The 24,136-nt window shown below is 45.2% G+C and overlaps 2 protein-coding genes across 5 annotated transcripts in view; one reads left to right on the plus strand and one right to left on the minus strand.

Moving 5' to 3' along the window:
- Window positions 1–3,093: 3,093 nt before the first annotated feature.
- LOC119179500 (Golgi apparatus membrane protein TVP23 homolog B) lies at window positions 3,094–15,315 on the minus strand. Of its 4 annotated transcripts, none has more exons than XM_037430586.2 (6): window positions 15,078–15,315; window positions 14,446–14,525; window positions 11,575–11,725; window positions 9,379–9,501; window positions 8,685–8,813; window positions 3,094–7,222 (listed from the first exon to the last, which is right to left on the minus strand). In XM_037430586.2, the coding sequence occupies exons 1-6, from the start codon at window positions 15,114–15,116 to the stop codon at window positions 7,157–7,159; spliced, it is 588 nt and encodes a 195-aa protein (XP_037286483.2). In that variant the 5' UTR covers window positions 15,117–15,315; the 3' UTR covers window positions 3,094–7,156. The 4 variants fall into 4 exon arrangements, with proteins under 4 accessions (XP_037286483.2, XP_037286481.2, XP_075725358.1 ...); XM_037430584.2 differs by having other exon boundaries at window positions 11,575–11,809; window positions 15,078–15,297; XM_075869243.1 differs by lacking the exon at window positions 15,078–15,315 and adding an exon at window positions 14,596–14,962.
- A 273-nt stretch (window positions 15,316–15,588) lies between these two features.
- Window positions 15,589–24,136, plus strand: part of LOC119179604 (uncharacterized) — a 44,249-nt gene continuing 35,701 nt past the window's right edge. Inside the window, exon 1 of the mRNA XM_037430720.2 lies at window positions 15,589–15,728. The gene's annotated coding sequence lies outside the window, so the exon portion shown is untranslated. The remainder of the gene's footprint in view (window positions 15,729–24,136) is intronic.

The raw sequence follows: 24,136 nt of genomic DNA on the forward strand, positions 1-24,136 counted from the left end.
GTTTTGCTTAACGAAATTTCTTATTCGTGTTAGTGCTGTAAATCCAGTACAAATAAACATTCCTGTCTGTCTGCAGATTCGGCGAGAACTTGCGTAAAGCTTCTATTAGAGAAAGTGCAAAAGCACTGGCATAATAATTCTGTCAGTGGTTGGTAGGGTGTGCAATGGCAATAATTAGAACGTCCTTTGTCTGCAACGCTGCTCATCACAACGCCCGGCTATAGCAGCTGTGTTTTCTTCGGTAGAAAACTTAAAAATTGGCGCAGTTTGCACAGTCGCATGAGGCTGTGCCACAGCAATGCTGGTGCGCACTTAGCTGGTTCTGGCTTGGCTAGGCTAGGACCCTCTCTCTTTTCCACCCCCTAGCTATACTATACTACCGCACGCAACTATGCGTCCTCTGTTTTTTTCTGTTTGTCTGTTTCTATTTTTTCTCTATTTTTTTCCGCTATGCTTCAATACCTCTCCCCGACTTCCTTTTCTTATCCCCTTGCTATATCATACTAAATAAAGCTATGCTATGCTCTGCTAGCATGCCTGGATAGCCAAGAGGTTAGGACATGCATTACGAGATCGTGCGTACACAAATTCAGATCGTGCCTCGCCAAGGTTTTTTCTCCTTTTTCTCTCTCTCTATGTATCATTTTTTCTCGCCCATCAGTGTTATCAGAATTGTGGGCCAGGCAAATCCCTGCGTGCTCTGGGATCGAAGCAGAAGACGAGGAAAGCGCATGTTGGCTCATGACGATTATCAATTTCTGTCCGACTGACTCTTGGCAAAGTTCAACAACAACAGCTCTGCATTAAAAAAAGAAAAACAAGTGCACGTGCAAGAACTCAAGGTGGTCTGAATTATTTAGGTGCCCCCCATTGCAGCACGCCCTGTAATCCTATCTTGGCTTTGACCCAAGAATATAGTTCATTTGTCCTCTGCTTCGCCCTGCAAATTTCGTGACCAACGTTTCAAAGATCGCAATGAGCAGCAGCAAGCTTTTTTTTTTGCTCTTTTAGCATCTGCAAATTTATTATGATGCAATGAAACCCAACATGCTAAAAATATTGGTGGGGATGCATAATACATTCTAAGAATGCAAAAGCAAAAGCCTACTGACACCTTCTGTTGATCTGCTGACGAAGTTTCTTTTGATGTGCTGAACTTAACTTTATGATGAACACTGCCGATTTACGGCAAAAGTTAGTGTCCAGTTTAGTGTTGGTGTCACCCTTGAACACTGACAGTATTTCCGTCTGACCTTATATTGAAATTTGATTAAGCTTTCCGTAAGACTTCTGAAGAACCTCTTATTTACAGTTGTATAGAACATTCTACTGATATTTATGAAACATACACTGTCCCTTGTAGAAATTTTAAGTATCAAGATCGCGTGGAACTGATTTTGTACTAAAATCATCTGTATATTGATATGCGTATACAAGGTCACAAACCACCTTTTCTTCAGTAAGTGCAATGAATTCATGCCATGCTAACTATATAATTTTATTGCATCTTTTATTTGCACTTTAATAAGATCCAACCCTGTAAGTATACACCTCAACCATCGCAGCACATATCTTTCACAACCGGGTCCAACGAAATGTCATTGTCCTCCTAATTCACAGCCACAAATGCACACACCACCCCCAGCAACTCTAAGCGGGTGCTCATATCCACACTCGGAAGCATTACTTAATGAACTGTTCAGTATCACGGAATATACTTAACACTTTCACACAATGCTGGTTATGAAATGTCGAATCGATCTGCGTGCCTCTATTGGTAGTTGAAAATATCTTGAACATGACGTTTCCCCTAGGGCAAACGCTTCGACAATCAGTTTTGTCTTCAAGGTTGCAGGTGCAGCCTTGGAATGCAGCTTTGAGGAAGGCAAGACTGCACGTCGAAACATGGGCACCAGCGACTCCCCGTGTTCAAGAATATTTCATCACTTCCAAGGTTCCATCTTCCCTTGAAGTTGTGCGTTATTAAGATTTCTGTTACTAGTAGTTGCTGTTCATAAAATTCAGTAGACCAACAGAAGGCCTAAGTAGGCTTTTGCCTACTCATTCCAAAAAGAAAAAAGAATTGGGTGATGCTTGTACTAAGACATGCAAGGCCTTAGCTAGTTGATGCAGGTTGCCTCTGGGTTGTTTCTAGGCTTTAGTAGGTGATGCTGGATTGTTTCTACGTTGGTTCTCAACAAACAGAGGTTCACAATAAACCACAGGCAGTCGCATAAGCGACATGAGTGCCTTTTTATTGGCATAAGCCTTTCATCGCTTTGGGGTTCTGTCGCAACCACCGCAGCCTCTCTCGTTCCCTAGTAGTATTGTCTCGTACGTAGTCTCCTGTTCATCACCGTTGCTTTGCAGCCAGTTGTCGGGCCACCTGTTGCGTTGTACCTTTTTACAGGAAGTTGGGTGTAGCGAGATTTTTACACATGCCCATTTACGACGATGACAGTTTTCAAATAGTTGACACAATTGTCTGTGGCAGATACCCTTTTCTTGGGCTGTTGCCTTCAATTTTAGTCTACCAGTGACGAATAGTGGGAGTCACACAATTTCTGCGGCGCATATAGTTTTTGGAAGGGTTTAGCAAGTAACGATTTGCTAGACAGCTTCGCTGTTGAAAGATTTTTGCATCCCTGAACGGCTGGGCTGAAAGTCCAGCCATCTTGAACTGGTGGCTGCATTCATAATTGTGAACATTGCCGACCAAAAGCAAATATTACGCATATCCGAGGAGCAACGTCAATAACTATCAGGTGGTGTAAATAAGGTGGTGTGATACACAATTCTAAAGACGCCATTGTTTCTTATGCTGTACTGAAAATGTGACGCTATGCACGAAAAGGGCGGCCAGCAGAGAACTATCGTCTTTTGACGAAATTTTTAGCAAAGCACGCAAATACGCAACCATTTTTTTTTTTTCAAATTCTTCAAAAGCTGCGAAAACTAAGCTGACAAAGCATTCATGCATACACACACTTCTAGCTATTTGGGCAATTAATGCTGGCAGTCTCGTTCTACGTCTGGTTACAGAGCCCGAGGCACACACATCAGCCAAAAGATGGCAAGAGGAAGCAAAGAAAATACTGTGCTCTGAGCAGACATTTATTTTGAAAAACTTGTCTTCATAGAAACAGCGCTCATTGTGTAAGCAAAGCAACAAAACATGGCACTACTGTAGGGAGGGAAACTAAGCAAAAAGGTCCAAAAGACATTTCAAACGCTCAACATCTACACATCATGGACAATGCAGGTACCTAATACCACTCAACTTCCTTTGCCTCACAACTACTTTAACAAGTATCATGCACGGTGCAAAGGTTTGCAACTGAAATGCAACGCCCTACTAAATGTAGATATAATGAATTATCAGATGTGGTGAAGCAAGTCTAACGTTTCATACCAATATCACCATGCAAATGTCAGACGCAGCTTAAACAATGCTTCAGCACATCAGCACAATTGTTTACCTTTGGTACTAGAGTAGGTAATGCTTGAGGAAAAGGGCCTGTGATGCACAGAACGTCGTTGTTCAGTGTATTAACTGTAGCTGTTCACGACAAAAAACTTGTTAAACATTTATCAATTTCATGCAATAGAGTAGTAACGAGAGATCATGCCACTATCGCGGCCACTGGATGAAAGAGCGCACGGGTACGGCCCGCCGCGTGCTCCGAAACCGGCGTGACAGGTTCAGTTCCCAAAACACCACTACGGCGCCACCGGGGGGCGGGTGGGGGACAGTTTTTATGAGCGCCCATGAAATCGCATGCTCGGCGCGCTTCCAATAGCTACGATTGAGCGCGGGCATCTTTGTGTGACCTGCGAAATCTTCTTTTAATATCCGTCTGGCGCGTTCTCGCCAGGTAATTACCGACCTTGCTTTTAGATACCGGCAGCCCTTGCAAATTTTTGGTTGTGCACTCATACAAAATACCAGAACTTATTTACTGAGATGGAACCTTGCACACTGATCAGTTTTCACGGGAGTAAGAGTTGTGAGCACATTTTACTCAAATCCTACAAGATCACAACTAACAGATCTAGAAGAGCTACACCTTTCTAATGCATATAAACTGATTGTATTAACTGTGAGTATGTCGCTTCAGAAAATGTTGCTTCAGATTGAATCATTTCATTTAGAATAAGTAACCTCAGCAATTGCAGTTGCCACTGTTCCTTTAACACAAAATAAGATAGACTTTTTACAAACATGTCTATAGTATTCATACAGTACAGTATCGGATGCAACAGCCACGAAGTATACTTAGCATGTGTGCGATCTCATAACAGTAGACTCGAACCTCTGAAATTTTAGTGGCTTTAGCTTCAATGCTGGCAAATGAGCGAGCAGTTGTTAAGTGAATAATATGAAAACTGTGAGACGAAAAGAGCGATGAAATGCTGCAAAATGCGAACACAACTGCTTGTGTTCCTGCGCTTTTGATTGTTTTCGTCTCTTTCCGTCGCGACGTTCTTATGATAATGCAACTAATTCAACAGTGAACGCATACTCGTAACAAGATGCATGAAAATATTCTATTTATTCTCTATTTAGAGCTGATCGTGGCATTTAAAAAAATTTTGTTTTACTTCTTCACATCTTTGCATAATAAAACGACTTGACAATTGCTCCATCTTGAGCGCCCAACTTTTGGCTTCTGTGTCTATCGACAATAAAACCATCCGTTCTGTCTTTTCATGTTAGCCTCTCCACAGGCACGGGCCAATCCCAACAGCGCTCTAACGCGCTTGTCTTCTAGCAGTCTCAGTCATGCGATTCTGTCATCCATTACTGTTATTTGTTCTACTATGTATCGTCAACAAATTGGCACCTGTGCTCACTCAAACAAAGGCATGTCACGTGTACTCTACTACCCTACAACAGCTGTGGAGTTTGTCCCTGCAGTCTCATGATTTTGTTTTACGAGCTGAGGCCCATCGTCAGCGTCATTGCTCTAGATATAAGCCACTCTACGCCAATATATATATATACATATATATAGCCTGCCTGGTAAGAACTATCAAGAAATTTGAATGCCACTTCTAATACTTTTGCAGCCTGTTCAATACAGTTACAAAAAGCGCGTCAACATGTTTGTAGAAACCACTTTATCCAGCGTTTGAAGCGTAATTATTTTTCGGCACACTACCGTGTACCAGGTAACATGAAAAATATTCAAATTATGTTTTTTAATTACGCTTTCAGCATATAAAAACTATGAACGTCAGTTGTCAAGAGTACAAAAAATTAATTGTCAAGCATTCCAGCTGAGAAAACGCTAAAGTGCTGAATAAACGTCACAAAAATCAAAAGACGTTAGTTTAAGACATCTTTATAAATATAACATTGACTTTGTCATGCATTCAGTGCCATATCATTCAGCTACAGTACATGCATTGTGGATTTTTCTTTCAGCCTCAAAGCAAGAAGCTGGTCCTGAAAAGAAAAGAAAACATCAGGTGCTCAGCCCGCAAAGGAAAAATCAATTGGCTTTTTAACTAGATAGTGCCTCATAGTCTACTAAATACGCGATATTTCATAGCTACGATAAATGAGATTTAAAAAAAAAACACTGATTACAACAACTGAGTGGGTCGCTGTTGTGACAAACACCAGCTAATTTGTTGCGGCTGCTGCACCGAAGGAGCCGGCGACACTTGTTTTCCCGTCCCTCCCGTCCCCACCCTATCGCGCTGCAGCGGCCGCAACTGACCCTACGGCTGACACACGCTCTTTCATAGAAAGCCGCTCGATGCGGCAAGCCATATCGTGCGCTCTTTCATCTAGCGGCCGAGCCACTATGTTACTGTAATATGTAAAATGAATGCAGCACAGTATCAACAAGTGACCAATTGATGACTAGGACGCAATACGACAATTGTCGAACCTCTTTTCTCGTTTTTTCTCCCTTTTGCCTTGACAACTCTTCACTTCAGGTGGTGTGTAAAGAATGGCAACCATGGCCTGTTTCCAGTTCTCAGCTTGTAGCACATAGCCTTTGAGGTTTGTAGCTATTATTTGGAGGAAATCACAACATGATAACAAGCTTAGACAGCACCTATCAAAGGTATAAATAACTTCCCCCTTCTCGGTTCTTTCTCTTAACCTACATTTGTCATGCACCCTTTTGCAGTTCTTCGCAAGCTATCACACACTGACTACACGAACAACGTAGACACGATACAAATCTACAACGTATTTACATGATTTAACCGCTTCTCGGCGTGAGGTTGCTCATTGGAGAAATCAATATGCACAACTGACAAACCTTTCACGTGCAGCATACAGGACACAACCCTGTTGTCGTCTGGTGTTGCTGCCACAAGGTTTAGGAACACAATGCAGCAAATAAATCGCTTTATCTACCTGTGAACAGAGTATAAATTAAAAATTAAATTAAATTAAATTAGCAATCAGGGGCCGTAGCACACGTATAGCTTTCAAGTTTACAGACTTTCGGTGGATATTGAGTCGGTAAAGCCGACGACAAGGCCCTATTGTAATTCTAATGTCGCGTTGTTGCACACATATTATTTCCTAAAATCAAAGGGCACTCTGGTACTGCGATCCTTCAGCCACTACATTAATGGTGAGCAGTGCATAAATTAGCCTAGTCTTCGTGCTTGCGGGCTTTGCAAGCACTTATGCCTCTGTTTATTTCCGTGTTTTGTTTTTGTTTCAAATAAAAGAATTGACTGTTGGTAACTTCGTGAGTCGATGCCTAAAGGGTTAAGTCTAAAAGGCTGAACAGTTGCTCATTGTAGTCTTTTGACAAAGCAGCTCCAAGCTATGCGAAGCCAAACAAATCTGAAAGAACGAAAATAAGACTAATTTGTGCAATACCCGTCATTCCCATGCTGGCTGACGTGACATACGTTGCAGCTCCCATAGACACTAACACCAGAGTTTTCTCTAGTAAGAAACCTTATAGTTGCATGCTGAGCCCCGAGGTTGCACAAGAGTGAAAGGTATGCCTCTGAAAGTGAGAGACCAAGAATGCTCGAGGCAAGGCTCCTGGATCGCAAAGATACTAGAAAGTGAGAACCACCCACAACGTGGCATTTTACAATGGCTTTATGAAGGAGAAGGTAGAGAGAGTCTATATACATAGGACAGACAGGAACGAATTGGCCGGGCCCGTTGTCACGGCTGAAGCTGGGCCGTTCCACTATCTCTCGCAGGGGGCGCCGCTTCTTTCTTGCTGAACATCTGCGTGAGAAAAAGACATGGTGAGGTGGTGGGACTTTATAACATTCTATCGAGCGTAGAATAGCTGAAGGTGCACTGATACACTGCAGAGACAGACACACATCCAATCAGGCTGTTTTTTTTCTTCTTATTTTCGTAAATGTCCATATACATGCACCCCTGCAGCGGTGTACTGCTGCAGGGGTGCACATGCATAGACATTCAAGGTAGTGTACTGCAGGATGTTGTACTGCAGCATGGGTGCGCGTACACAGACATTCAAGGTAGTGTACTGCAGGAATGTGTGCACCCCTGCTGTACGACCCGCATCACCACGCACCACACCACTGGTATGTACACCTGCCTTATAATGGTTGACTCTCAGGTGAGGGTGCACAACAATGAATCAACAGTAGCTTGCTTGGGTGTTGACCATTATTAGGCAGGTGTATTGCTCCGGGGATGTGCAAGAAACATGCACATTCAAGGTGTACTCCAAGGGTGTGGGCACAACCTGCAGTACACCTTCAGTTGTGAACACATCATGCCTAATAATGGTTGACACCCAAGTGAATATGCAGAACAATGAATCACTAGGGTGCCGACTGTTATTAGGTAGGTGTACTGCTCCAGCAGTGCACACTAACATGCACATTCAGGGTGTACTGCAAGATGTGTGCACTCCAGCAGTACACCTGCTTAGTATTGGTTAACACCCAAGCAAGCTTATGTTTATTCACTGTTTCACACTATGCTTAAAAATAAAGGGAACTGGAAATGCATATCATACAGAAAAAATGCAGGAAACTTGTTTTTCATGATTCAAATGGCTGTAAATGCTCAAACACTAGCTGACTATAGTCATTGTTATTCGTTTGCGAATGACAGTCTTTCTCTGTCATGAAACGGAACTATGAACAAAAGTGATCCCTCTAATGACGCTACAGCATGTAAAGTCAAGCAAGCAAAAGCCTAAAAGCAGCACAAAGAGACTGAAACCAATTCCGATCAACAAAAATCAACAGTGTAAATTGACTGGAGCATCATACTTTTTTTTTCTTTCTTTGAAGTGAATTGCTTCATTTCTCTTGACACAAACACATATATGCAATTATCTGGACTGATAGCCCGGGAAGGCTAGTTTCCGGTCCAGTGTTAAAAATCAAACACAGGTCAGTTGCAAAATTTTAACACAACCGTATTCAGTACCACATTTAATACTTTCCAATCTACAAAGGTGACGAAATGCTATGTGCTGGCAAAATTCTTCGCTGTTAGTTTCTTGAGAAGGCAAAACCGTTGGATCTCTTAGTATCATGACACGTAAATGTGCAGTAAAATGTGTCACTGATTCTAGTTATGGCTTTTATTCACTGGCTGCCGATAGCTGCTGCCTTTGTTTAAAAGTGTTACCAGGCATTCTACCACAAATGCTTGTTTAAATGCACTCATTCCATCTGCTGCAATGGCTCTACATGCTCACCCCACGAAGCAGCTGCTGTCCGAAGAAGTTGGAGGCAGCTGCCTTCATGGATCCCTTTGAACCCAACCGACAGCGGATGTAGCCATACAGGTTGGCCCCGTTTAGGGCCAGGGCTATCATTGTCACCATCTGCACAAACAAGAAGCAACAAAAAATCTTAAATTCTGGGTTTTCACGTGCCAAAACCACAATCCAATATCGACACATGACGTAGTGAGAGACAGCAACATTTTTTTTACCACACTCTGGAATGTAATAACACAGGTGTTTTTGCACTCCCCCCCCCCCCCCCCCCCAAGAAATGCAGCCTTTGTGGCCAGGAAATGAATCTGCACTCATGCACTTAGCCGCATAATGTGACCACTTAGATACTAAGCGAGTAACAAGTAGGAGCATCACTGGTGCAGCAAGGGAAGGGATGTACCTCTGACACACATCACACAACTCCCATCAACCCTGCTGTGATGGGACACCGTTTTTCACCCCCCCCCCCCTCAAGACAAAGTACTGCTGACGCCCATTGCCCAGTTGTCTTTGTTTCTGCATTCACTTCGCACGCTACATTAGTCGTTTCTTTTTCTGACCTACCGTACAATACTACAACAATGACTTCTGGTTTTCAATGCAGACGCCAACAATGCGAAGCAAGAACCGGGAGTCCATTTGCACCAAAAAATGAAGAAGCAAGACGAACCAGCCACTGAAAGTTCCAGCTGAACAGGGAGACGAAGAAAAAGAGCGTCCACAGGACAGGTGCTCCGATGAGCCCCATCCAGAATAGGCTTGCTTCCGAGGCATCTGTGGTCTGCTCACCCGCCTGAAATGTGCAAGCACTGGTGTCAATTACTGTGCACATCTCTCATCACCACTTTCCACTCAGAAATGGGGATCTCAAATCCACATTCCTGCTCCCCACATCAATAAGTTTGATTTAATCGTAGTCACAGTAATGTCTCATTACGTCAGATACTCCTTGAATTTTCAGAATAGCTGACGATCGGTAGTAGAGGCTCCCATGAACATGCGAACCAAATGTTATAGCGCAGCTCGCAGCCTGGAATTCACAATAAATCATCAGTCAGCTAAAACTTGCTTTCTCTTCCCTCGACAAATGACGGAAAACGCTCAAAAATTACACAAATATTACACATATATCAGCCATTGCTGATTTGAACATAGCGCGCTCTGCTGTTACAGAGATCGCCGCAAAAAACCGTAACTTGTCCACGCGTGCACACGCGAACTCACTGAAAAAAGCGCATATTCGAAGAAAAAAAAAGAAAAAGTGCTCAAGGTCACGAGGCGTGCATGACGTTTTTTGTTCGCCCCTCCCATCTCTCCCTGTTTAGTTTCCAGCGCTGTGGTCGGGACGAGAGAAGAGAGAATGTGATTGTAGCATGTGACAAATCTTTGTAACTCCGCTTTTACTGGACGGATTCTTAAAATTTTTGCATCGTTGAATTTGTGAGTCAGTGCGCTTTCCCAGTGAACTAATTACATGGTTACTCAAAAAATTTTCAGGGCCCCTTTAACAGCGACAGCAAGTGAACTGGGGCTTTCCCGAAAGTGATAATGTGGGTTTGTTGGTAAATGCCATGAACTGAAGGAGTAGTAGCACAAGCAAGGTGCATGCACAACAAAATGTCCATGCATTTCTTCCATGCCTTCTCTTGTACAAGCGTGCAGCTCATGCTGCAACCCTTTAATTATAATCCAATAATTTTAAACAGCTCGTTTCACAGATATTCGAAGGTTACCATCATTCTGTGAGCGAAAAATCATGATGAATGCAAATAATGAAAATGATGAATCCGAGCCATCTTGGAACACAGGCCCTGTGAGTTGCAAGCAGATGTTCTAGCACCGAGTCTGGCCTGTATTTCAAACTGTTCAGAAAAAGAAAAAATACCCTGTACTGGTGTCATGCAGTATGAGGAGCCATGTTAACACATGTAACACTGCCTGGCAGAACCGTAGAATTGCAGCAGGCATCCCATCATGTGAACTGTGCAAAGAGTAGGGGGTTTAGAGGTTGACCTATCATGAACTGTTCGGACATAATTAATCGTTATCAATCAACAATGCAACAAAAATCCACTCATTGATGGGTACTCTATTTCCAGAATGATAAATTATGGCGCAGCAGGAACATGGCAACTTCACAAGCAGTAGGCATTCTGGAATAGTCTAAAACGACCAATGTTGCTTGTACAGGGGTTTTATTTGCGGCTCTATACAGGTGCCCATCGAGAAAAGAGGTATGGCTACCGTTTGAGAAAGCGATACGAAAGCGGAGCCCAATTATGTTGTCTCATTCTACCTATGAAGGCAAAGCTCGAGTGTCTTCCAATTTTTTGCATACGAACGTGTAAGTATACAGCCACAACCCGCCCTTATCATGAGACCACAGCGCTATACCCCATCTTACAACTACCTTGAAGCACTACCAGAGGTATGAGGAGTACGCAGACAGTATCCTTGCACAGCACATAATGTAGTTTCAGGCGTACCTGCTTCATTATCAATGAGGCACAGGGGTTTTAACTGTGCTTCCTGCATAACGCATTACAGCGATGCGTGTTCCGTTAGGACCTTCACTAATGCATTTCACATTTTCTCAAATATTACAGGTGGGTAACCGTAATTGTCTCCCTCGTCAAAGAAACGATGAGGTGGCATTCCCAAAGAGCTTTTTGCTCATTATATCAACTGCAGGGAGCAAGTATAGACCAGGTAGGCAAGCAGGCATCTAAGAGACGAGCAGACGACGCGACGCAGACAAACACATTTTGAGGAGCTTTTGCCTTCCTTATTGGCTAACAAGCTATGCTACTTCCACAGTGCTGTAAGGTATTTCTGAGATGGAGCATATGCAGCGCAAATGTCTCACCTTGCGGCTCTCAAAGACCCAGTGGCTCTTCCCGGCATCGTCGACATAGTTCCACCACCGGAGTCCGACCAGCAGACGGCCCGTGACGTTCTTGACGGTCCAGAAGTCCATGCAGAGCAGCAGCAGGATGCACACAAAGCTGGACACAAAGCTGTCCGTGAAGAGGCGGCACAACAGGTACGTAAGCAGCGCCGTCGTCCGGAAAGCCAGGTGGAAGAACGCCGCCATCCGATGCCTGCTCGCCACAACCAGCACACACACACACAAGGCACTTTCACCAGGTTCTACACGAATGCACCGACTCCTCCAGAAATGCACTAATCACATAAGAAGGAAACAAGTGTGTCCACTGTTGTTGTGGGAGATGGAACTCAAAAGATGGCACCAAGCCACAACTATCGGCGTGAGCTGAGCCAGCTGGAGGCCAAAGCTGTAATGCGACACAGAAGTGCACCCCCTGTGGTGAGTGTGGGTGTGCGACTGTGCATGAGTCATGGGAGAAGGCAGAAGAGGGACGGCTGTACAACTGGAGAGATCCTGTATTCTTGTCTCTCTGGCAGTTTTCTTTACTTTGCCAAAATAAATGTTCTGTTGAAGTAACGTTTGCTTTTGCCAGCCTTTTCTTCCCATCTCGTGAATTATCATCATTTTGCATCTAAGATGAGGCACACGTTTACAGGACAAAGCACCACAAGCAACCCTTTAGCTTTGTGCGTGTTCCCAAGTTTTGTAGGTACACTATAGACAGAAAAGCAATAAAGCAGAACCACTCCCCTTCACTATATCATTCTTCCTTGCACAACCAATCAAATCAATCTTCAAAAATGTCAAATACATAAGGATGCACTCACACAAACTCATGTTGTTAAATTGAAGGAATGACAGATACTTTGAAAGTTATTCTTTCCTTATCATTCCTCATTCTTGCTTTGATCTTAGAAAACTCATCATTGTTATAAAGAATTCTTGAACATGAAGTGTCGCTGGAGCCAACATTTTTGACAAGCCCTCTCGTTGCAGACTGCTTCTAGCAGCCTTGACGATGACAAGACTGCCTCTTAAAACGTTACCTTCAATGATTTCATCTCTTTAAGCTGCCATCTTTTACCGTACTTACAAAATACAAAACGATCCAAGTGGATGGTTTCACTAACCTACTGACAGTTTCAGTGAAACCATCTGTTCAAAAAGCAAATGATTACATACGCTACTTGGTTTTAACTGATCACTTATCAAAGTACTTTCATGATGGTCAGAGAGTAAACACAGACATGAGCTGTCCTACATTTTAAAAACCAGTACGGTGCTTGTTAATAAAAAATGATTATTGATTGATTTTTGAGGTTAAACGTCCCAAAACCACCATATGATTATTAGAGACACCGTAGTGGTGGGTTCCGGAAATTTCGACCACCTGGTGTTTTTTAACGTGCACCCAAATCTGAGCAAACGGGCCTACAACATTTCCGCCTCCACCGGAAATGCAGCTGCCGCAGCTCAGATTCGATCCCGCGACCTGCAAATCAGCAGCCTAGTACCTTAGCCACTATGCCAGCATGGCAGGGCGTTAATAAAAAATGAGCCAGGTACCACATACTGTGTGAAACCAGCATACTCTACCTTTCATTGCAAATGCAGCTTGTAATAGCATACTGAACTGGGTTGTCTGGGACGTAATTGAGCCTGAAGACAACCATTGGTGCAAAATGGAACAGCGACAAGAGAAGACAAACGTGACTGCTACGAACTGCCGAATTTGGACACCAATAATAAATCGGTATGATGATCAAACAAATGCAATCAATATGATGACACAAACAAACAAAGATCACTGGATACAGCCCTATGTCATTTTCTAGACAGCAAGACAAACTTCAACTCTTTTATGTGAGACAAAAGCTTACAAAATTTCTGTTTGGGTTGATTTAAGTATTCATCCAAGCATGCAAAATCACCAGGAACGCATTTTACAGTTAAATTTTCTTGGCAGAGTCTTTTTTTTTTTTTCGTCGTGGCAAACACAGCTATAGTGCATGTTTGTCACCTTTTGTCATTGTCCAATCTTCCTTTTTTCATCAAGTTTAACTGAGCCAAAGCCGACAACAGTGAAATCGATCACATGTAAACATCACTGCACTGCACTGAGAAAGCAAACAGCAGTGCAAAGACTAACCAAATGGATGTGTGAATCCACATCACTTCAACTGCAGTGGTGGTCTGCACTGTGGTAAATAACGGTTCTACCGCCAAGAAAAGCTGTTGCTACTGGAGGCCGAAATACACACCAACATATAGATCTACAATTATTCTTCTTGCTGTCGCTCAAGCGTGACACTAAAGATCAGAGTTCTCAGGACGCATTCTTGAGGTAAGCAACTGATTCCCCACTTTCGTGCTCTCTCAAAAGAGCTTGCGTGTGGTGGGTGTCCCACCAATACAAAAATCCTAGTGTCACCTCTAGTCGTGACAAATGTTAACTTAGTAGCAAGCCATATATACCATTACATAGTTATACTTGGAACATGTACAGGGTTGATGCCTCCCAGAGTTTTATAGCTTCAGTCTTTTAGAATGTGCTTTTTTTAAAGCTTTGGTAGATAGACGAAAATACGCGTCTGTTTACAAGTTTTAGTCTTTCAACACGCTCTGATCAATAATAAATTAACGCTCAAGAGAATATTTCTCTTTATCGTCTCTTAACAACTTTCGGATACCGATGACACCGGTACCGGGCAGCGGGAGTGATTGTGCTACGAATGTAGTGTGCACATCCGAATTTCACGCTATTTGTTGCAAGGAACGAAGATGATAGCTCACATCGCAGCACATTTTCATTGCATTACACAAGCCGACAAACGTGCAGCGACTGACCTGGGAGCCTTCCTGATGACTCCACGTTCGACGTCGCCGAAGTCGATGGAGGCCGCATCCTCCGTGCCTTCCATCAGGGCCTGCGAGGACGACCGACAATTAAGAATAGCCGCGCTCGACGGCCACAAAGAATCGAGCTACACGTCGTACACTCGAGTACGTTCGACCGGTGCCAGCGTCGATTCAGAGAAAACAGTCCGCACGGCGCGCGGACGGGCCCAGTTGACGCACCGCGCAGAGCGAGCCCGATAATCCCACGTAGTTACTCTCGCGGGTGATCTATATTGAGAAAAGTGATTTACACCCCCGTAATCGCGGCGACGTGATGCTGTTCCAGTGAGCGGCAAGAAAGTTACAACGTAGGCAACGGCCACGCGATCGTCACCAGCTGTGACAAGGCGCGACCTCCGCATTGTGCACTCTACGTGAGCACACGAGAGGAATTAGCGCCTTCGGCGGGCGCTCTACGGACCTCATTCAATTGCGCGCTTACTGCACGCTTCAAAGTACCGCGACAATAGAAGTCTTTATTTAGTAAATAGCGCCGTATACAAAGCCTCGTACTTTGCCGACGCGTGGGAACACGTCAAGCCGCACTACCGGCGGCCACCCGTCTTTCCGCTGTGACTTACGCTGGAGGAGTTGCTCATCTCTCCGCTTAATGTAGCCATGCTGACGCGGCTCCGACGTCCTTCCGATCACATAGCAAATAGGACGCCGCAGAGATAACGGTTCAGTGGGGTCGAAGGTGCGACAAGCATGCGAACCCTCGCACAGCAGCGGAGCCTTCGCGCACCGTGCGAAACAAACGCCGCTCTCTGACAGCTGTTCGGAAAAGCGGAATCGAAACCGGCGTCTAAATTAGTTTTCTTGTCATTGCCGGAAACCAGGACACGCACGCCTTCCTTGACAAATTTGAAGCGTGTAAACTGTAATAGCAAGTAAATTTTAGCTTAGCTACATCTAATTTGCTAGGTTACTGCTGAAGCGCAAAAGCAACACCTATATGTTATCATCATCATCATCATTTAAATATAAGGGGCCGCCAGGTGTTTTGTGGCGTCGCACGTGAGGCGCTGTATGCAAACTGAAGCATGGAACGCGGAGTCAGAGAATATCTGATAAAGTGTTCTGTGACTGACTGAAGTGCTGAGAGTTCAGTACGACTTCGGCGACGTAGAACGCTTCACCTCAAGTTTTCGGGCGTTCTGTGTGGGCTACTGCACTTTGAGACTTCAAAATTTGTTCTACAATCTGGTCCAGGGACCCCCTAGCTGCGTTGGGTGAGTTTTTGTGGATCGCCCTCCGTGCGTTCATGTGTCTCTTTCTCTTTCTTGGCTCGCCATGCGCGATTTCAACCGTGCGCTGAGAACACAATGTAAGATGTCTATTTGTAGCGTCCACTGGTAGTGACAGCTCACGGTAGACACTAAGTTTAGGCCCACCAGTGGCGGGAGCTGCTGGGGTGAACCCTTTACCAAAATTGAAGGTAAAAGCTTGCATAAATAAAATTAGTCCAATTTCATTAACTTCACCATCTTGCAATCTCTTAAAAAGTAATTCACAAACGTATGAGGCAACATAGTGTCAACTTATATATGCCGTATGTTTTTAAAAATGTCCTTTCGACAACCAGTCGGCTTGGTGAGACCACACATTGACTTTGCTAGCACTATACACAAAGGGAAACAGATGCTATATTTCTGATTTCGGCAAGGCATTCGACAAGGTCTTTCATATTAAACTGGCTTATAAGCTATGCACTGTGTTAAGAAGTGATAAAATGATAGCACGCATTAAAACCTATCTCGCTGACAGCCGTAAGCTTGTTAATGTAAATGAAAGGATCAGATATAATTGCTGTCAAGTCCAGCGTCCCAGGATCTGTTATTGAACTTCTTTTTGTTACATATAGTGGGAGTAATAATTCAATGGGCCAGTTAGTCTTCGTGAAGGTATGGGATATGGCACAACGGGAGCGTTGTCAACAAGGATAAATATATTTATTTCCCAACAGTTTCGGGAGGGGTCCTCCCTTCATCGGGGGATGACTTCGTTGCTGCCGCGTCCCTCTCGCCTTGAAAAATATTTGCGAGAGTGAGAGAGAACTAAAAAGAGAAGAAAAAGACGAAAAGAAAAAAAAAAGAGGAAGAACCACTGTGAACACCGAGAACGAAACCAAATGTCGGTGTACGTCCACATCCGGTTCTTATCCCGTGCTGGTCAGTTCTCGACGTGTGTCGGGCCACCCAAGATTGTCGCCGCGGTGGCAGGAGGGGTTCGTGACGGCGAGCGTAAGGAAAGGGTTTCCCCGTAATGGGTCGGTCGGCTCTTTACCTTTCATCTTCGTCCGTTTCCCTTCAATGGTCGTCAAGTGGTAGGCGAACATAAACACTTCGTATGTGCATGAAAAAAAAAGCAAAAAAAAAAACAAGAAACGACAGCGTACACGTACGAGTCAGTCAGAAAAAACAAGCATGCTCTCCAGCTATCAATCTTTGTCACCAATTTCCTCCTGGCTTACTTCTCGAGTCTTCCGGGGTCCTCGTTGATGCCAGCTACTAATGTTCTAAATTTGAAAATAAAATATGCCTCACGCTGTTCGCGCTCGCGCCTGTTTGAGGAACCGGACTGCAAAAGAGTTTTCAAAACTGTGGTTTGGCAGGCGCAGATGTCTAGATAAAGGTAGCTTCGGCATTGAAGTGGCGTGGTACCGGTGATTATTGAACCGCAGTCGAAATGGCATGTCTGTTTGGCCGATATATTCTTGTCCGCAGATGTTGCAATGTAGCATGTATATTACGTTACTGGAGTCACAATTAAGGCTTTAAGTTATGCAGAATTTGAAATCTGAGAAGTTCGCTTTGGATTCACGTGTTGTGACCTTCTGTGGGCATACCTTGCATCGAGCTTTTCCGCAGGAATGGCACCCTTATTGAATTTTGGGGGGTTTGTTTTTGCTCTGACAAGGATGTCCTTCAGATTTTTATCCCTGCAGTACACCACGTGAGGTGGCTTCGCGAAAATAGAAGTTAGTCGTTTGCTTTGCCTGATGATGTCGAAATGGCAGGAAAGTATGTTGTTGATTCGTGGCACTGATGAGGAGTAAATTAGTACAAGGTTCGTTTGGGAAGTCGTTTTAGATACTCTGTTTGGTCCCTTAATTATATCATTCCTGTTCACGTTGCGAGCACGTAGTATGGCATCGTCAATAATGTTTTTCGGATAATTTTGTTTCAATAAGGAATGCTTTAGGTGTTCTGCGTGTCTGTCGAATTCCCGCATATCGGTGCATATCCTTGGTACCGGTAGGCCTGAGAATATGGAATACCCATTTTGCAATGCTTTGAGTGGCTGCTGTTGAAATGTGGGTACATTTGACGGTCTGTAGGCTTTTTGTAAAGATTTGTTGACAAGCGGTCATTTTTGACAGTGACGTCCAAGAAGTTAATGCTAGTTTTGGAAATTTTGTGCGTGAATTTAATTGACGGGTGGCTCTTGTTAAAATCCTCTATGAAGCGGAACAGACTTCCCTCATCGTGGTTCCATATCATAAAAATATCGTCTAGGTATCTTCTGTAGTAGAAAGGTTTCAAGGTGCGTCCCTCAATGAATAGGATTTCAAGTGAAGCCATAAAGGTGCTCGCGAAGTTTGGGGCCATTTTCGTGCCCATTGCAGTGCCTCTGACCTGAAGGAAATGCTTGCCATTGAACTCAAAATGGTTATAATTTAGTACAAGTTCAAGAAGTGTAAACAGTACCTCGCCACTTACACCAGTTGATGAGTCAGATTTTACATATTCAGAAACCATAGCCGCCATTCCGTCTTGGTGGGGTATGTTGGTGTACAATGAACAGACATCCATGGTCACCAGAAAACTACCGCCTGGGATGTCGAGACTTGAAGTTTCGCAGATGAAGTGGTTTGTGTCCTTTATGTAATAGGGAAAATTTGGGGGGATGTTTTTTATTAAGGAATTGATGAATTCTGATATATTTTCTGATGATGTGCTGTTACTGGATACTATCGGACGTCCCAGATTGCCTGCCTTTTGTATTTTGGGGAGCAAATAGAATTGACCGGGAACAGAATGGGCCGGTAACATTGCTTTTAACATTTTGCTGGTAATTTTCATGTCCCGGCAGAGATTATTTAGGGTTACTTTTATCTCCCTTTCGAGTTCGGGAGTCGGGTCCGTTGGAAGTTCTTTGTAGAATTTTGTGTCTGATAGTTGTCGTTCCCCTTCCTTTAAGTAGTTCGTCGTGTTTAGAATTACTATGCATTACCCTTTATCAGCCGGTTTGATGGTAATTTCAGTGTTTTTTCGTAGTTCGAGTGCCCTTCGTTCTGACTTTGATTTGTTGTTTCGAGATGGCCCATTTTTTTCATACGCTCTGATGATATCTTTTTGAACTGCTGATATTGTCACGGGCCAGACCCTGCGAAAGTCCGAGCAGTTCGTGACTTCCCCACACCCCGCTCAACCAGGGACGTCCGAAGTTTTCTGGGACTGTGCTCCTATTTCCGTCGTTTTGTCGAGAAGTTTGCTGAAGTAGCCCGTCCTCTAACCTGCCTCCTCAAAACGGATGTCTCATTTACCTGGGGCCAACAGCAAGCAAAGGCCTTCTCGTCGCTCGTTGACATTCTCACCAATCCACCAGTCCTAGCACACTTCGACCCATCTGCCGCCACGGAGCTTCGTACTGACGCCAGTGGCCACGGCATAGGCACAGTGCTGGCGCAGCGGCATCAAGACATGCACTGCGTCATCGCGTATACAAGCCGACTGTTGTCGCGCTCGGAACAAAATTATTCCATCACAGAACGCGAGTGCTTAGCTCTCGTCTGGGCCATTGCGAAATTCCGACCATACCTGTATGGCCGACCATTCTCAGTTATTACGGACCACCATGCGCTTTGCTGGCTCTCCTCACTCAAGGACCCTACGGGACGCCTTGGTCGCTGGGCGCTGCGTTTACAAGAGTACACTTTTTTCGTATCCTATAAATCGGGACAACTTCACAAGGATGCCGACTGCTTGTCCCGTTACCAAGTCGATCCCCCTGACACAAGGGAAGATGACAAGAGGCCCTCGTTCTTTCAATTACCGACTTCACCGACATAGCTGCTGAACAACGCCGCGACCCCTTGTTGCGTGCTATTATCAATGGTCTGCACTCTCCCCACCCTGACCACTCCTTACAACTGTTACCGACTTCACCGACATAGCTGCTGAACAACGCCGCGACCCCTTGTTGCGTGCTATTATCAATGGTCTGCACTCTCCCCACCCTGACCACTCCTTACAACTGTTCGTTCTTCACAACGACATCTTGCACCGCTACAACGCCCGCCCTGATGGTGCTGAGCTTTTACTCGTTCCTGTGCATCTTCGCTCAGACATTTTGGCCCAGCTGCATGATGCCCCCTCCGCTGGACACCTAGGGGTGTCACGCACGTATGACCGCATTCGCCGCCGATTCTTTCGGCCTGGCCTCTATCGTTCTGCGCGACAGTACGTTGCGGCATGCGACCTCTGCCAGCGCCGCAAGACACCTGCTCTGAGACGTGCTGGTACCCTCGAGCCCATTGAAGTACCAGATGAGCCATTTTTCCGAGTTGGCTTCGATCTTCTAGGACCTTTTCCCGTGTCGGCCACCGGTAATAAGTAGATTGCTATTGCTACCGACTACGCAACGCGGTATGCCGTTACACGTGCCCTCCCCACCAGCTGCGCTACTGATGCAGCCGATTTCCTTCATGACATCATTCTACGTCATGGTGCTCCTCGTCAGTTGATCACCGACCGCGGCAGCTGTTTTCTATCTAAAGTAGTCGACGAGCTCTTGCGATCCTGCTCTACCCACCACAAGTTCACTACAGCGTACCATCCGCAAACAAACTGCCTCACGGAACGCCTCAACCGTACCCTGACGAATATGTTAGCGATGTACGTCTCCAAGGATCACAAAGATTGGGACATCCACTTACCTTTCGTTACCTTCGCATACAACAGTTCACGTCATGATACAGCTGGATTTTCACCTTTTTACCTACTGTTTGGTTATGACCCGCCTTTGCCCATGGACACCATGCTCTAGTCTGACGCCCCCTTATCGACTGCTTATGCTCGTGATGCCCTGGCCCGAGCTGACATCGCCCGCCAAGTCGCCCGGGATCGTTTATGTGCCTCGCAGCTTAACCAAAAGAGTGCTTACGATCGCCGGCACCGAGGCGTACAGTACTCTCCGGGGTCACTCGTCTTGCTGTGGTTACCATCACGTCGTGTTGGTCTCTACGAAAAACTGGTGTTCCGTTACGTTGGCCCCTACCGCGTCATACGCAAGGTCACCAGCGTGACCTATGAGATAGCTCCACTCCATACCATGTCAGTACCAGCATCAGTCTCGACCGATATAGTGCACGTCTCATGGCTTAAACCATATACTACTCACACCTCGAGAATTGATCGCACCGGGACGGTGCTTCTGCCGCCGGCGGGTAATGTCACGGGCTAAGTAGATGCCTGAGGATGACGACAACGAAGTGCTGAATGTGAACGTGCTCAGACTGCAGCAGCGTTGTACGCATTAGCTCGCCAGTATATTCGCCAGTACGCATTTGCTCGCCAGTGTATACTTTATTCCCCGTAACAATATATACATATCGAGGTGTTTGTCCCTCTGCTCACCTGGACACCATGATTTGTCACCATCAATCAATATATTCTCGTCCGTACAATAGCTGCGATCATGAAAGTGTTCACGGAGGCGGAGATTACGTGCAAAGTTATCGAGGTCTTGGTACAGTTCAAATTCATTGAATCTACCGGATGATAGACAAAGGGTTAAGCCTCTCGACAGAAGTTGTATCTGAGCGGGTGTGAGCGTTGTGTTGAACAGATTGAGGACATTTTTCTCATAAGGTTTTGGCTGCTCTTGGCTATCACGTGGCACGGGAGTGTCTGCATTTTGATTAAGATTACACTGTAGTTTCGAGTTCCCATTTTTCTCCTCAAAGTTAGGTTGTGGTACGGGTAGTCCCTGGCGGTCTTGTACGGCCTCATTCCTATTTTCCTGTTGCAGAGCAGTGAAGCTTCTGCAGTCCCGATTGAATTTTCTATCTTTTACTAGTGAAATTTCGCCTGTCTTTTTTAGTTCACATCTTTCCAGTTCTCTTTCCTCATGCTCTCCGAGATTAGATACCAATTTCTGCGTGGCCTCCGTGATACTGTATTCGGCGGCCTTACCCTCACTATGGTCCGCAATGACCCGAGTAAGTTGCAAGGACGCTTCTAGTAATATTTTTCCCACTTCCCCCTTTCTGCTTCACTTAGTGTAGACATTGAGGGGTTCCAGGCTAGGCAGAGGCCCTTAGGTGCAATTTCATGAGATAAATATTTGGTTAGTTGTTCCGCATGTTTTTCATATTGCACCCGTTTTTCAATGATTTTCCTAGTCGATAGAAATGAATAGGACCATGCGTGTTTAAGACTGCCCGTACCTTTTGTTTCCCCGTGTCATTTGGAGTGCAGAACAGAATAAACAAGGGGTATGAGCCAGGCCATGTCGCCCATCCATCCTAATGTTACACGAGGGAATCATGTGACTTAAGAAGGTAGCAACGATTGGTAGAAGCTGAGAAGGAAGAAGTGAGATTAGAATAAACATGGGGTATGAGCCAGGCCACGTCACCCAGTCATCATAGCGTCACACAAGTCGACAGGATAAAGACCTGGCGGCCACTTCATCAACCAGCCACCATTTCCGAATGTCTCAGCAAGACGCAGTGACCGAACGTGGACCACGAAAGTACATCCCTGCACTACACCAAGGCCGGCATTATGACAGCACCATCAGACGACCTTCCCATCCCCAAGTACACCGGAGCAGCAGACGATGGACCTGTACAGGACTGGTTCGACCTGTTCGAGCACCACGCAACCGCTGCATCATGGTCGGAACGGGAAACGATCACCAACTTCACTGACTACATCTCCGGTGAGGCATTCAAGTTTTACCTGACAATTAATTCGAGAACGACGAATCATAGCAAAAGATCAGGGAAGAGATTATTGCCCGTTTTAACGACTGCGACAAGGACTTCCTCATTACCGACCATCTACAAACAACCACACTCGGCCGTCACAGTCCACGCTTATTTCTCAAAAAACGTGGCGTTGCACCAGGTTTCTCTTCACGAAAGTCGGCATTTCCAAAGTCGTGGCACCAACATACGACACGAGACGTCGCTCACCCTACTGGTGCCTTTCATGCTTCGTCTCGCGTACATGGTCCACCACCTGGTTTTCTACGACGCAGCTCTTCAAAGGCTTCTAACGGTCACTATTCGTGTCATAAGGACGCCTTGTTCATGGTAGAGCAGCTGACACATGGGGAAAATACCAAACAATGCCAAGATGACTCAAAGAGTGAAAATCAGTCTTCACGCATTGGAGCAGCTTACTCCCCATCTCGGGCCACGTCGCCCATCCATCGTAACGTCACACGAGTCCCCCTCCCCCCGAAAAAAGGCATGGATTACGAACAAGAAAGTAAACAAGGAGAGGTTGAGAAGTCATAAATGTCAAAATGCACAATTGGTTTCATGTCCCCGTGGTGTTCCGTAAACTCGCAAAACTTCAGAAAAGAGTGCAGCAGTCCGGTAAATGGGGGAGTTCTGGTGGTCGAGGCTGGCTGTAACGTTCTGGAGAAGGTAACCGCATCTTGCAAAACTGCACTGACCATGACATGACTTGAGCAGCTACGAGGAACGAACAAGGTTGGAAGTCCTTGTAGCATTTGAAGGTCGGATGCTGTAGGTGCCGAATTCTCTGTCGTACACGCTGTATTTTGTGTCGTGACTGAGACAGAATCAGTGCTTGCAGCCTGCGTGTAAGATAACTGAAGTTCAACGAAGTATGTCTATGTTTGTGCGTTGTACAAATGATAACGTTCAGTCTTTTTCTTAGTTTTCTGTGGCGTTGGCTCCATTGATCGCATCGTGGACGATGTTTGGATACCTTCTGCGGAGATAGCTCGAATGTTGAGTTTGTCCTTCCTTTAGTTGGTATCGTTCCTGACGACCTTCCTTGAGTCGTAACTGCGCTTGTGATGTCATTTTAGTTCGTCGTCGTCCTGCTAGTTCACGTAACTGCTGCAGTTGTGGAATCTGATGGGGTAGTTTTCCTTTAGTAACATGAGCCTGCTTGTTTTTCCAACTTGATGTGACCAGTAAATAGTGGGTACTCATTGAATCCTCAGGATTCTTGTCAGGCAAAGAATTCGGGCTAGAATGAACACAAAGATTTTCGGAGGATTTTGCAACGTCGTTGTTAACAGACGCTTTTGATTCACGGCAATGCCTGAAAGGTGATGCTTCTGAGCCTCCTGTGTTGTTTGAACTCTCAGCTGGCTGGACACTGGACAGCGACACTGTGACAGACGTTATTTGGTCAGATATTACTTGTAAATGTCGGTCAGTCTGCGCAACTAAAGAGTTGAGCTCATCTATTGCGTGAATCTGTATTGAAGAGTCTGGGTTCAGTCGAGTACCTGCCGAATTCCTCTGCTCTATTCCGGCTGTAGTGAGCGTGTTGGGCATGAGGTGGGCGAAGTCAGCAACCAAGGGATCAAATGACGGAAGACCAGATGGAAAGTTGGGAAAAGGTCCACGTGGTCTTTCTGTGAG

This window comes from Rhipicephalus microplus, chromosome 7 (genome assembly GCF_043290135.1).
Source record: "Rhipicephalus microplus isolate Deutch F79 chromosome 7, USDA_Rmic, whole genome shotgun sequence".
Taxonomy (NCBI): domain Eukaryota; kingdom Metazoa; phylum Arthropoda; class Arachnida; order Ixodida; family Ixodidae; genus Rhipicephalus; species Rhipicephalus microplus.

What these genes read in the sequence shown, in the direction of transcription:
- LOC119179500 (XM_037430584.2), bottom strand. Translation starts at nt 15,116, where the DNA reads ATGGCTACATTAAGCGGAGAGATGAGCAACTCCTCCAGC. An exon ending in GGGTCTTTGAGAGCCGCAAG is followed by an intron (nt 9,502 to 11,574) that starts GTGAGACATTTG and finishes TGCACATTTCAG; the next exon opens with GCGGGTGAGCAGACCACAGA. An exon ending in GACAGCAGCTGCTTCGTGGG is followed by an intron (nt 7,223 to 8,684) that starts GTGAGCATGTAG and finishes TTTCTCACGCAG; the next exon opens with ATGTTCAGCAAGAAAGAAGC.